The following is a 14,288-nucleotide window of genomic DNA, read 5'->3' as shown; positions in this document are numbered from 1 at the left end:
AATAGATGGACTCTGGAGAGTGGACCATAGTGCCCCTTGCCCTCTCCCCAAATTAACAACTCCTTTTCATCTTTGGTAGGCAGAATAATGCCCCCCCAAACACCCACGTCCTCAACCCCAGAACCTGTGAATATGTTACTGTACGTGACAAAAGGGGCTTTGCAGATATGATTCAGCTAAGGATCTTGAGATGGGGGAGATTATCTTGGATTATTAAGGTGGGTCCAGTACAGCACAAGAGTTCTTATAAGAAGGAGGAAGGAGGATCAGAGTCAGAGAAGATGTGAGCACAGAAGCAGAGGTTAGAGAAGGCTGAAGTTGTGACAACACTGACTTTGAAGGTGGGGGAAGGTGCCAGGAGCCAAGGAGTGCAGGCGGCCGGTAGAAGCTGGAAGAGGCAAGGACACAGATTCTCTGGGCCTCCAGAGGAACGAAGCCCTCCTGACACCTTGATTTTAGCCTGGAGAAATTGATTTTGGACTTCCAATTTCCAGAACTGTAAGATAATAGCTGTGTGCTGCTTTAAATTAAAATATTGATAAATTTAATATATTTAAAATTAAAATTTAAGTTTGTGATAATTTATTACAGCAACAATAGAAAATTAGATAAACAACAGGGTCCTACTGTATAGCACAGGGAACTACATTCAATATCTTGTAATAACCTATAATGGAGAAGAATCTGAAAAAGAATATATAGATATGAATCACTTTGCTGTACACCAGAAACTAACACAACATTGTAAGTCAACTATACTGCAATTAAAAAAAAACTAATACACCATTGTTTCTCCAGGCTGACCATGAATCAGTATAGACCTTTTGTAAGATAATAAGGATCTTGTATTCATTTTGAGTCTTCTCTTGTGTGCCAAAGATGATACACAAATATTTATGTGTTAAACGAAAGACAAACCCAGTCCCTTGCTCCACCTCCAGGTATAGCAAACAAAATGCTCTCCAAGTGGTCCATGTTGGTTTCTTCAGTCTGTACCAGTGCTGGGTGCAGGGAAAACAGAAAACAAGTAAGATCTTGTCCTTACTCGCAGGCTGCTGAGTACATCGCAGTCATTTGATTCCATAAATATTCTCTCTGTCAGCTCAGAGCTCTTCCAGATGTCAGCTCTGGCATTGTAACTAAAGCCAGCTTCCTCTGAAGCTTTTTCAAACCTGCTGATTTTTTTTTCTCTAGTTCTTAGCAAGGGGTCAGGAAGAGCAGAAGACCCTGTGAAGCACATCCATGGATGGAGCTATTTTTAGAGGGCCCTGCGTGGCTGAGATCAGCAGCAAATTCTAATGGTTGGGTCCTGGGGTCCACGGAGGATGTCAGCTGCCTGTCTCCTGCCCTTGTGCCACTTGGACAGAGACACTGCAATTTGGGAGTTTGCTCTGGTTCTTCATTTCCTTCTCTCACAGGAAGCCCTGTGCTGCAGAGCACAGTGGTGGGCTGCACACAGCATGTTGAGAAACTGCTTGTTCTCATCCCACAGTTCAGCTGTCTCTGGGAAGCCTAGGGCTTTCCTGGGGATGATAAATGACCAGTGGCAATGTATGAAAATATCTGGGAAGCTGACAGAAGTCGGGAGCAGAGGAATGGGGTTAGGGAGCTGAGCTTTGAGGTGATCTTTTCCAGCTGCAGAATTTTATTTTGAGGAGACTCAAACTCATGGGTAATCAACGAAGCAGCTCTCGGTCACTTAGCTCTGTGTTAACAGCTTAGCAAAGATTGGAGCTTAGTTCCCGTGGTGCCAATTCAACAGTTCTAGGCTCAGGAACAAAAATTTGAGAGCTGGACCGTAAAGTCTCAACATCCATAAGAGTGTGTAGTTAGGTTAGCTCAGCGGAGTGTTTTGGGCTCTGCCCTTTCCCTTCTCCCTTTGTCTGTAGTAAGTACCACGTGCTGACTGGTTACATGCATGGACTCCGTAGATGTGGCCTGGGATAGAATCCCACTTACTAGCAGGGTGACGTTAGCCAAATTACGGAAAGCTTTCTTCCTGTCTGGGATGATAGTAACACCAGCACACCTGGGCTTGTTGGGAGGATTAAATGAGCTCACGTGTGCAAAGCACTCATCCCAGGGCCCAGCACATCCTCAGGTCTCTACAGACGACTCACTTCCTGGGACCTGACCATCGCTCTCCAGCACTTCGGGTGACTGCATGCTCGTCCGCTGTGTGGCTGTGTCCTAGGGTCTGTTCAACCTGCTCCCTAGAATGGGATGTTATTTCCAGTTTTTACTGCTGTAAGCAACATTTCCGTGACTGTCCTCATAGGTAAAGATTTGCTCTCACCCTTAATTGTTTCCTCTGGTAAAATTTCTAGGGGTAGAATTGCTGGGTCAAAGAGGGGGCTTGTTTTTAAGGCATTTCTTGATAAATGCTGCCAACTTTTCCTCCAGAAAAGTGCTGGTTTACACTCTTACCAGCTGTGAACGAGTGTGCCCGTTTCCTTGCATGGCCGGGTTATTAACTTTTAATTAAATGAAGGCCCAGGAAAAATAAGAGGTATTTCCCTGCGGATTAAGTGTTCCTCGTCCTTGCTTATAAGCAATAAAGGCTTAAGAACCTGAAATGAGCCCAGAAGGCAAGTGGCTCATGTGAAAACAGCGCCCTCTACTGGTTTTCCCGGGTGGAGAGGTGCAAGCTACAGTGTAGATGGTAAGGCTCCGGTGGTCACTAACTCCTGGCAGGTGCCAGGAGCTCTAGGGCAACATTTTATACTTCTGGCCATTTAGTAAGTCAGCCTCCGATGACCTTTCATTCTTACTCAGTTTCTTTTACAGAAGTGCTTCTCAACTGGGGGAGAGTTTGCTCCCCAGGGAGCCCTTGATACTGTCTGGAAACATTTTTGGATATCACAGGCTGGGGGGGCTGCTACTGACTTTTGGTAGGTTGAGGCCAGGGATGCGGCAAACCATCCTACAACGCAAAGGACGGCCCCCTAACAAAGAATCGTCCTGCCGCTATGTGTCAATCAGGTTCAGATTGAGAAACCCTGTTTTAGAAGAATGGAAGAATTGCTCCAGAAGGCTTCTTTTCAGACTGAAATAAAATATAGAAATATTAAATATGTATCACCACTATTTATTTTTTGGTTCTGGAAACCTGATCGTTTTGCAGAATAAAATGGAAAACAGGTGGAAGTGAAGCAGCGCACTGGCATTTCTAGGAGAGAAGGCGGAGTGGAAAATACAGCCCATAATAATGTCACAAGTACTAATAGGGGAGGGAATTTTTTTCCTATTAACTTGATTTGGTTAAACCTGCCATAAATTCCTGTGCTTTCCCTTGAAGGCCTTGTCTGTAAAAGAAATTAAATTAAAAAAAACACAGTGGTTTTGGGGACCCTTTTCCCTCCGATTTCATGAGCCCCAGTGTTTTCATAACATTTATAAATTGTGCTTTCCAGTGCTTAGTGCAGAGTGACCATCTGCAGATACAGTCTACTTCCCCCTCCTCCACGCCCAAGTAAATGCTGATTTAAGCATTGTTTCTAAGGGGAGGAAGGAAGGGAACTTCAAAAATAATCTTAGAAAAGGGTGTGCCTGAAGGGAAAAGTATGACAAGAATTTCGGGAGCACTAAGCTGTATTTCAGTTTACTCGACATTTGCTGCGTTTGAGGACTTCTCTTTCTGGCGTTACCCAAACCCATCAAAAAACATACCCTGCTCTTTCGTCTTGCTTTAGCCCTGCTCTTCTCTACGCTACCTGTATTCTAGAATATGTGGCTTTATGGAGTGGCTTCATTGGTGGTTCTGAGTAATGCTAAGAGGATTATTTTGCCAGAAGTGGAAAAAATAAAACAAAACTACAGCTTTCCCCTAAATATCAGATACTATATCAGATACTCTTTTAATCATCTTCCTTGAGAGGTATTTTTCAGACCCATGAGTGGGTTGTAAAATCAACTTCTGGGTCACAATCAGCATCTAAAAACCAAAAAAAAAAAAACAATAGAAAATATTAGAGGGTATCATATATAGTAAAGGTAGCTTTCGTTTTGATAATGATTTCAAGATATATAGCCATACGTAGCTGTTTACGTCTGTGTGCACAAGCCTGGTGAGAAGTCTGCAAGACCGTGGCTTGGGTTTTATAACATGGTGAAATCTGGCCAGTTTTGTAATTCTTTCATTGTCTCTTTAAGGACCTCAGTGAGTCCTACTTGTCTCCTGTCCCTCATGTTTGCTTCTGTTGCTTTTCCAGGTGGTACCAGGGAGATTGGCTCGGCCTTAACCAGGATGTGCATGAGGCATCGGAGCATAGAAGCCAAGCTGAGGCAGTTTTCCAGGTGAGGACCGTGTTTCTCCCAGACCTCAGACGCCCTTGCTGATTTCAGGTTAAGGAAGCGGTGAGACAGAGCATAACTCGCCTCAAGCAGTACTGGTTCCCCCATAACGTTGAATCCCCACAGCCCGTCTCTCATCACAGCCCGTCCCTCTGCGCACTCACCGAACAAGTATTTGACTGAGCATCTGCCAGATAGTGGTCTGGGCCCTGGGGCTCCAGTGAAGGACCAGACAGCCTGGGTCCCTGCCTCATGGAGCCTGCACCCCCCTCTGGGATCTTCTCTGTGTCTCTCCTCACGCTTCATCAGTGTGAGGCGCCGAGCACCCTGCTGAGACCCCTGGGTCCCCCACCCCTGCAGGAACCTCATAGGAGGAGGAGCTGCCGTGCTGGAGAGTGAGGCGTGCACTGCCGCCCTGTTACCCGGGACCTGTGTACGTCCTCCAGGCCCACCAAGGAGGGCGGGGGCGGCTCATAGAACCTTCCACGCTGCCAGCCTCTTGTCTGTTTCACAAGCGTCCAGGATGGGTAGAAATGGCAGTGGCTGGCACGGGGGTCTGCAGTCACCAGTGTTCCAGTGAGAGGGGGACGTTCTCCCAAACAGATCAGCATAATTCAGCACTTCTGCACCGCTCTGCTTTGTGAATTGCAAGTTGCATGAGAGGCTGTCACGGTGGAATCCCTCTGACCCTCTTGCAGGACCACCTCAGGAGGCTGCAGGATGTAGTGGGAAGCACCTGGTCTTGGAGTCACCCGGGCCTAGGTTTGAACCCCGGGCTGGCCGCTGACAGGCCGTAGTCTTGGGCCGGGCTCTCAGCCCGTCAGATGGGCGTAGGAATCTCTGAAGTGTTCTTGTGCAGATGCACGCAGCGTCCACGCGGTGGAAAGCACCTGCCGGAGCGTGTGATAAAATCTGGCTTCCTCCTTCCCTCCTCGGCCCTGGGGAGCGCTCCCCGTGAAGGCACCCCCTGCGCCTCCTCCCACGCACGTCATCTTGTTTATTCTGGGGCCCGTCCTGTGACACCTCATTCCATTTTAGTGATGAAGAGACGCCAGTTCAATAGCCACTGTGTACTGAGCAGCTACTATGTGCCGGCATTGTCTTAGGTGTACAGGGCATAGCCCTGAGTAGGAAACACATCCTGCACTCATGAAGCTTACGCTCCAGACACTGTATAAACCTGATAGAGTGTCAGGTGGTGATGAATGACAGGAGAAGGAACACACGGGATGAGGTGGGTGGCGGCTCTTGGACACAGGCTGGTTAGGGAGCATGTCTGTTCAGAAGGAGGGTTTGGACAGAGCTGGAGGAAGTGAGGCCAGAGGATGCGCCTGCGAGGGGCATCTTACCACTAGACCCTGGTAAGAGAAGAGGGGGTGGTACCAAAAGCTTGGAGATTTTCAGGAGGCCCAGCATCAAAAAGCAGTCTGAGAATACCTTTGTTGCAGTTCTCACCAGTGCCATTCAAACAGTTTATGGGCATTCTCTAAGTTCCCAACAACATCTCTGTAATGTAGGATCGGGTCGATCCTACTTCCATTGCACAAAAAACCCCGGCTCCCCTGACTCATGATCCCTCTCTGTTGGGAGCTCCCTTTCCACTCATTTAACTGCAGTCTGGGAGAGTGCACAAAATAAGAAGGGATGTACCTGGAGACCCCTCACCCCTCTGATCCTGCCTAGGCTGTCCACAGTCTACATTTATGACTTATCCTGAATGCACGTCAGAATCATGTGGGCCTTTTTTAAAAAAAGGTAATGCTGGCCCCCCACCTTCCAAGTTTATATCAGGTATGGGGTGAGGCCCCGGTGTCCTCACCTTTTCAAAGCTCTCCAGCTGGTTCCCTTGTGCAGCCAGAGGTGTGACCCCACTGATCTGCAGCGTTGCTTGTTAATAGAGTGTGGGAATGGAAAAAAGGGGCCATGAGAAGAGGTCGCGCCCACCAGTCACGGGTACAGCTTCTTAGCAGTCATTGAAAAGCCTCCTGAGGACACGGTTGCTGTGAAATTGGGGGACTTGGATGTGAACTTGGGCTTAGTATGCTGCCTTGTCTTGCTTCAGGTAATCGTGATTCAGGTACGTTTTGACAACTGAGTGTAAACCTTGACAACAGAATGTGTCTGTTTAATGTCTCCTTCTCTTTCTCCTTTGGTACAAGTGCTTTAATCGACTGTCTGATAAACCCACTTCAAGAGCAGATGGAAGAATGGAAGAAAGTGGCCAACCAGCTGGATAAAGACCACGCAAAAGGTACTGGGCGAGGCGGCAGGTGCATATTAGTCCCAGGTGGCATGTGGCCAGCTGCTGCCTGTGCCTCTGCTGGGTTCATTGATGTCACCCAGAGGACCTGCTCTTTCACCGCTGCTGCTGTGGACATCTCAGTGTTGGAGGATGAGGGGTCAAAAGTGATCCCATTGCAGGACTCAGTGCTGGGTTTGGGGCAGGAAGCATCACTCAGTGGGTAGCCTGATCGCGCTCTGTGACATTAATTGTGATCAGCAGAGTTAAAAGTGATTTGTAACAGCAGGCTTAAATGCCAGAGATGCACTTAGGGCATTTCAGCACATTTTGAAAACCAGACTTTTAATGATGTAAGCTAACCTTCAACCAGTGGGTCTCAGTACCTCATGTGCTAGGTCTGGGGACAGAAAGGTCCAGGCAGATGCCACCCCCGTCAGTCTTCCTGGAGCCGAAGGGTGGGGTGCTGGTGGTGCGGAAGGGGCAGGAGACTTTGCTCCACGGATCATACAACCTGCAGTAAGTGTGGTGGAGGGAAAGCGTGTGGGCAGATCTGAGGGGATGAAACAGGAAAGAGTTGACTCATAGGTGCTACCAAGAACATATAAGAGAGAGCCCTGCTCTGATAGGCTCAGGGCTGCTGGGAGGGAAAGGTCGGGGATGGCTTTGTGGGAGCCGGTCCAGTTGGCGATTAGTTGATGAGGGTAGCAAAGGAGAGAAGTATCAGAGGTGACTGTCATTTCAGATGTTCATGCCTGGGTGACGGAGATGCCAACAACAGAAATGGAAAAGTCCAGGGTGGGTGTAGGCTGGTGGGGGAAGAGGAAGTGGCCGGTGGGGATGTGAGTCACGTGGGCCGCCCCTCCTCCACGTCCACAGTGTCTGGCCTTGGTACTAATGTGAAAGTAAAGCAGCTGGGCCTTTCCCAGTTCTTTTCCATGCGGTCTAGTTTCTCCTGCTGTAGTCTGAGGGGCTCTTTTCTGAATTGTAACATCTGGCCAGCGTCTTGCCACGTGGGTTCTTTTTGGAATGAAGCACTGTGGATTTGGGCCTTGGGAAAGTAGATAATACTGAAAATATTTCCTGATACTTAAGCTGAGAAATTGTGAATTTTAGAATTTTTATTAAAATGTTCCCAGGTACCATGTTTCCTCAAAGCTGGTATGAATGAATACTGTAGGGAAAGACCCCAGTGCATTTTGTTGGTTTTCGTGTTCATAGCCCCTTTGCTGTCAAAGGTCCTCATGAGAGTTTTATCATTTCGTATTCCAGTAAAGCTATTTATTGCATGTCATAGTTTATGCTTTTGGTGATGAAAGTAGTGGCTGTTGCTAAAGTGTTTTCTGTTGAGCTAAGTGGTAAAATTATTCAATATTCTGCTTTCTCTTAGAATATAAAAAAGCTCGCCAAGAGATAAAAAAGAAGTCCTCAGATACACTGAAACTGCAGAAGAAAGCAAAAAAAGGTAATTCTGCTGTTAATGTGTTACTTGGGGAAAATGAGCACGTGCTTGACTCTTCTTTGAAGTGGAAAGTCTTCAGTCAAACTGCCTTACGTGTAGTGGTCCTGTGAACAGATAGGAGCTAATAGAATCTATCTGAAGTCCCCAAGTGCAGAATATCTATTAATTTGAGACCCTTGCAAAGTTGTACTTGACTCATTCCTTCCCCCCAACCTGGTCTCCAAAATTTGACAGTTTCCATGCTTATTGTACATTGTGATCAGACCTGTAAATTTCTTGGAAGCCTTGGGATAATGCCTAAAAGCCTCTCTGCAAATGTTGTATAGTAATTATTGCAGAAATGATGTCATTTTCTCCTCTGTCCTTCACAGCCTATAATCTCTGAAACCCTTTATTAAGTCTCGTGAGAATGTTAGAAAAGGCTGCAGTGGGAGCCGGGAATCATTGCTGTGTAGGGAGATTTTTCATGGTGCTCATGAGGGTGGGAGCTGGATAAGGAAAATGAGACTGCTGGTGCAAGAGGCCCCTCCCCCCCCCAGCTGATTGTCATTTGCAAACCAGTTAATTATCAGATCCATGACCCAGCTTTGCTCTTCCGGCTTGAACTGGGAGTTTTAAGAGAAAAATCTAGCTCCATCCACTTTGAAAGCATTCGTAACATTTTACTAAGACCTAACAAGATGTAGGGACTCTCTCTCGAACTTGAGCAGGTGACCTTCCCTCTAGACTAATTCTTCTTGATACCACGATTTGGAATTTGCTGCATCACAACTGGTAAAATGGGTATCCCCCCCCCTCCGCATCAGGATGCTCTGTGGGTGGGTAGTATTGAGCGTTTGTTTGAGACAACAACTTTTTTAGGTAGAAATCCCCCAAACCAAATTTCCTCTTTCCTAAGCAAGCAGTTCTCATTCGGAATTAAAAGAAACATCTGGAGAGATGGGATTCTTTGGTAGAAGAGGGGCAAGGACAGGACAAAGTTTTCAAGCTTTGGCATTTCTGAAAAATGTCCCCCCCAGTTCTTATAATAACCAGGAGACCATTTCAAGATAAAGACAGCAGGATATTCACCCACGCTCAGTTTTTCTGTTAGTATTGGCCCCATTTGTTTCTCTTGGATGTGTTTTCCTGGTCTTGGTGCTTCTGCAGTTTATGTTCTGTCTAATTCAGGTGCCTGAGAGCTAGCATTCGACAAGTGGAATAGGGTTTGTGGCCAGTAACGTTGTAGTGAGTCTAAAGGTAAATGTAGATAAAACTGCCACCATATTACAGTGAATCTGAGGTTCTATAAAAGAACAGGATGGTCAAAATTTGGAGCTGAACTCTACCTAGTTGACAACATGCCAGCTTTGAGATAGGAGAGATTAATGAGTTTGGAGAAGAGGGTCCAAGGACGATCTGTGGCTTGGAAAAGGTTTGGGAATTTGGTGAAAAGGATGGGGTAAGAAGAAGTAGCGGTTTTCCTTTCTCTCTTCCAGAATTTTCGTTTCAGAGGCCTTAAGTTCTTGGCTGCAGTGATAATCCTTTTATCTGAATTTTACATGGAGGCTGAAACAGTCTTCATCTGTGACTCAAAGTCACTGGCATTGTCCAATTAGCAGAATTTGGACCTACAGGGGATGCCTGGTAGGTTGATTGCGGTGCAACACAAAAGGAAGTTGCTGGTAGTTAGACTTGCCCAGCTCTGCTTAGGCTGCCTAGAGAGGATAACGACCTTCCCATTAAAGCACTGGATAGAAAGGTTCAGGACACATGGAGGTGCCGGACTGTATGACATGAGGGGCTGCTTCTGGTCCTGGGACTTGGGAGTAATTGGCTTTCAGTTGTGAGGTTTCTTGGTGGCACTTAGGCCTGAAGGCTGAGACAGTAGAGGCTGTGATCAGGGGTTTCGGAAGCATCCATCTGGTCAGCCCCAGTCGTATATCTGATGGTCTTGGGCACCATATCCTTTCCAGACGAGGTAGCAGTGATGGTGTTCTTACGCCAAGTCAGGTCAGTAGCTTAGAATGTTCTGGATGACTTTCTAGATACTCCAGTGAACAACCAGAAGACAGTTTTTGTTTCTTCCCTTTATAAAAAAATTTTTTTCTAAAATATGTAAGTGCCTTTTAAAACTCACATTTGTATATTTCTGGGGTGAATGGAGCTTTCTAGGAGGTACCAGAGTTATCGTTCTGAGTGAATGTTAATGAAGTGCTCTCCTGGAAGCAGTATGGCCTGAGAATGGAAACAGTACAAGCTAAGGGCTGGAAGAAATCTGGTTATTTGAGACTCCCAGTTATTTTGGGGTCTGGTTAGCTACGGTTTCCCCTTTTGCCTAAAGGCCTCTCTGTCGGTTTCATCTCCCTCAGGTGCTCAAGTGGTAGCTTCCTAGACTCTTGTAAAGTGTTGGTAGTTCCTTCTGAGAGTTATCCAATGCTTTGGATACATTTTTTTTTGTCTTGATAGAACTGAATCTGGTTTATACAGCGCAGTAATCACTTCCTCTTAAATATGTTTTCAGAAGGTCATCAAACAGCTTTCTGCCACTCCTTTTTCCAAAACTGTGATCTTTGATCTAAAAAAATCTTCTGACTCTCCTTTTCAAAGTTGAAATGCGTTTATACATTTAAGCATGGTTCTGGCACTCCCTTTGACCTAGGCAGGCACATATGGGGTGTTATTTTTGTGTGTGACTAATTTACCTTAACTTTCACTCTGCAGCTGTATCACCTTTTGCCACATTCTTTGTTTGACTCTTTTTTACTATACTATAGAAGGGTAATTTTTACTCTAAAGGTATTTAAATATCACTGTCAAAAAACTCTGAATGGTTTTTGGGGTTTGATTAGACTTTACCTTAAAATCATTTTAAAACAACTTGACATGTGCTCCATCTGTGGGTGAATATACCTATTTTTGTGGAAGGCAGGCTACTGAACACCTACCGGGCGTAAAAACTAGGCAGGGAGTTGGGGGCTGGAGGAATGGTCCCGGCCCTCCGAGAAGTTCCAGGCCAGCGCCCAGGGTCGGTGCATGGGGGCAGAGCCGCCTTGTTGAGTGGTCAGGGGGACAAGACAGAGGCAGCCAGGAGGGTGGGGAGGGGCTGCGGGGCTGACCCAGCAGCCCCAGGTTCTGAGTGGCATCTCTTGAACCCTCATCGAGCCCTGCTGCTTGACGTCAGCTCGTGACCCTTGAGGTCCTAGAGCTGGTTGTAACCCAGCTGGGGGAAGTAAGAGGATCAGAAGTGGGAAACATTTTATGCTGTTCGCCCACTTCTGCCACCTTACTGTACAGACGGTAAGCCTTATTTCTCATTTAGTTAGCTCTCATGTTATTATTAATTTTAATTAAAAAATTAATTATGGTAAAGCCTTCTGTTTCCATCTGTAACTACTAGAAGTTTATCAGAGACTTTGAGGGAGGGAACTGGAACATTTTAATATGTTAACCCTTGAGCCTGACGTTGAAATAGTTGTTTTCACCAGAGGCTGCAAAGCTAATATTATAAACCTAAGAAACAGACTCCCAGAGTCCCATATTAGCATATTATTTGCTATTATACGAAAATTTTAAGTTCTTTAAATTTTTAAAAATTTTTTTAAACTTTCATTTTCACCCCAGCTTGAACTTTTGATCCTGGTTTCCCTAGTTACTTTTAAAGTTACAGTAAATTACACTTGAAAGCTCTTCTTGTTAAAGCATCTTAATTGGCTTCTTACAGGAATATAGTCTTCATTTATCTTTTTAAGAAAAGACCTTGCTGCATTCTCTAGGGGTGCTGGTTACTAACTAGGAAAATGTCTGTTTAGATGAGAAGGAAAGGCCATTAGCAAGTGAAGGAAGGGAACTTGGATTTGCAGCTCTTGGTGGATGTGGGTTTAATCGCCCCAATGTAAAATTCGGTGGCAAGCCACGGACTGTTTTAACACATGAAAGAAAGGTAAGACTGCTGCTCGAATACCAGTTTGACTTTATTATTTTCCTTTTTGTGTCAATTGTGTATCCTGCACTTTCTCACCGCACGCCCCCCCCCTGCCAGTGGACGCTCTCGGTAAGTCTGTCATCCTGAATCTCTGGTGGCTGGTCACGGTGTGGTCCTTACTGTGGGCTTTCCGTGGTTGTCCAGACCTATGCTAGTTGCCCCAGTTTTCCTGCCAGTTCAGAACAATCAATGGTGCCTACTTAATCTTCCATAACTTTAAGAAAACTGTGTGTGTGTGTGTGTTTCAGTCAATCATTTTCTTTCTTTGAAGTCTGGCCCTTTAATGGGTTAGCTCAACATTCTAGGAGTCTCTGCATCCTCATAATTCAGCATTAGACTCATGGAAAAAAGAAATACAGAGTGACTTAAACCCTCCCTTCCACACGAAATAAATATAACTATACATACATATCTAGGTGTATATGTGTGTATTTATATCACAAACAAAACGTGGAGAGCTACGCTAAATAACTCCTCAGAATAATTCCCAGATCGGATTTGGTGGTATTAAGCTTGCCACATATCTTTAACTTTGTCCCCCCAGGACCATATAGTTTTTTCAAAACCAACCATTTGTTTTTAAAAAATCAAAAGTATTTCTTATTTCAGCAGAGTTTGTGGAATGCTTCATTTCAAAGGTATCAGATCTTCAAATTCAGTAAATCAAAATGATTCTTCTTGACTGAAAATTGACCCTCATTCTGTGGGTGACAACGCTACTAAAAACCTCAAGTCGCTTTCGGTGTCTCGTGGCTGTCCCTGTGTCTCGGAAAGGTCTGTCTGTGAGCCGTCCATGTAGTTTATCTTGCCTGAGTGTGCTCGAGTGTTCTCTGAGCCTTTGCATTGAGCAGCTCCAAAGAGGTTTTTGCATCGGATTTTGTCATCTACGATGAACCCGAAGCACACAGGTCCCCTCTGACAGGTGCGGCTGGGATGACCAGCTGTCACGGGGGACACAGCTCTGCCTCCCTCCCATCACGTTGATGTTGGGATAGTGTCCCCCACCTTTTTTTTTTTTTTTTTAAGATGCTGTTGTTTTATTTTTATTTATTTTTTGCGGTACGCGGGCCTCTCACTGTTGTGGCCTCTCCCGTTGCGGAGCACAGGCTCCGGACGCGCAGGCTCAGCGGCCATGGCTCACGGGCCCAGCCGCTCCGCGGCATGTGGGATCTTCCCAGACTGGGGCACGAACCTGCGTCCCCTGCATCGGCAGGCGGACTCTCAACCGCTGCGCCCCCAGGGAAGCCCAGTGTCCCCCACCTTTTAAAGGTGATAATCCTCTCCAGTCCTCAGTGTTGTGGTTCAGAGACAGCTTGAACAGTTTTTAGTGCACCTTTGGGAGGAAGGTAAGACACAGCCATTCTTTTGCTTATCGTGATAAAATTCATATAACATAAAATGCACTGTTTTAACCATTTTAAAGTGTACATTTCAGTGGCTCTAGTGCATTCTCAATGCTGTGCAACCATCACTACTGTCTAATTTCAGAACGTTTTCATCACCCCAGAAAGAAATCCCTTTCCTTTTAAAGCTGCCGTGCCCCATTCTCCCTCCCCCAGCCCGTGACAACTGTTCCTCTGCTTCCTGTCTCTCTGGATCTGCCTATTCTGGACATTTCTTATAAAGGGAATCATACAATATGTGGCCTATTTGAGGACTCAGACTTTTACTGGAACCTTTGCTTGAAAGCCTGGCATGAGTCTGTGGAGTAAACGGGGCATGCTATTTGTTTTAAGTGACGGACAGTAGGATTAGGGGTGAGTAAAGGAACCACGCAGCCTTTTGTGACTTAGATTCTGCTCATCTTAGGGAGAATCTCTGCAGCCCCCTCTAGTTCTCTGTCTTGCAGGGGCCCGTTCACAGGGCTAAGCCACAGTGGCATATGATTATAGCAGTGAACTTGGGCGTAAAAACTTCAGAAAGCTGTGTGGCTTGAAGCCCTCATAAATTTTAGTTTACAAGTTTTAAATCATGTTTGAACCTGGAGATCTGTATTTTAACCAAGTTTCATGGTAGTTAAAATGTCCTGGTTTAACAAAAGAAGAAAATAATATGTATATACAGAACTTTCCCTCCGTCAGTTAGAAGTATTTACCTTGAATCTTGCATAAGCAATGACTGGGGGCCTCCACAGGGGAGAAAGTTACAACTCAATAAAGTGTACTGAGCCAGGGATACACTGCTCCCTCCAGGAATTGAGACTCTAGCGGAAGGAAACCAATTATAGTCGTTCCTCGGTATCCGAGGGGCATTGATTCCAGGACCTGCCTCAGACTATGCGATGCTCAAGTCCTATAGTCCGCCCTCCATATCCACGGTTCCGCATCTGC

At 45.8% G+C, this 14,288-nt stretch overlaps 1 protein-coding gene across 7 annotated transcripts in view; it reads left to right on the top strand.

Moving 5' to 3' along the window:
• Window positions 1–14,288, top strand: part of MTSS1 (MTSS I-BAR domain containing 1) — a 159,380-nt gene that overhangs the window by 119,001 nt on the left and 26,091 nt on the right. For 4 of the 7 annotated variants that reach the window (XM_033419825.2, XM_004265328.4, XM_033419824.2 and 1 more), the window contains exons 4-7: window positions 4,212–4,296; window positions 6,453–6,544; window positions 7,923–7,997; window positions 12,016–12,027. In XM_033419825.2, the coding sequence (XP_033275716.1) occupies window positions 4,212–4,296; window positions 6,453–6,544; window positions 7,923–7,997; window positions 12,016–12,027 (264 nt within the window). The remainder of the gene's footprint in view (window positions 1–4,211; window positions 4,297–6,452; window positions 6,545–7,922; window positions 7,998–12,015; window positions 12,028–14,288) is intronic. The other 3 variants (XM_033419826.2, XM_004265329.4, XM_012531456.3) reach the window with 1 other exon arrangement.

Source organism: Orcinus orca, chromosome 17 (genome assembly GCF_937001465.1).
Source record: "Orcinus orca chromosome 17, mOrcOrc1.1, whole genome shotgun sequence".
Taxonomy (NCBI): Eukaryota; Metazoa; Chordata; class Mammalia; order Artiodactyla; family Delphinidae; genus Orcinus; species Orcinus orca.
This window is presented reverse-complemented; position numbering and strand designations above follow the sequence as displayed.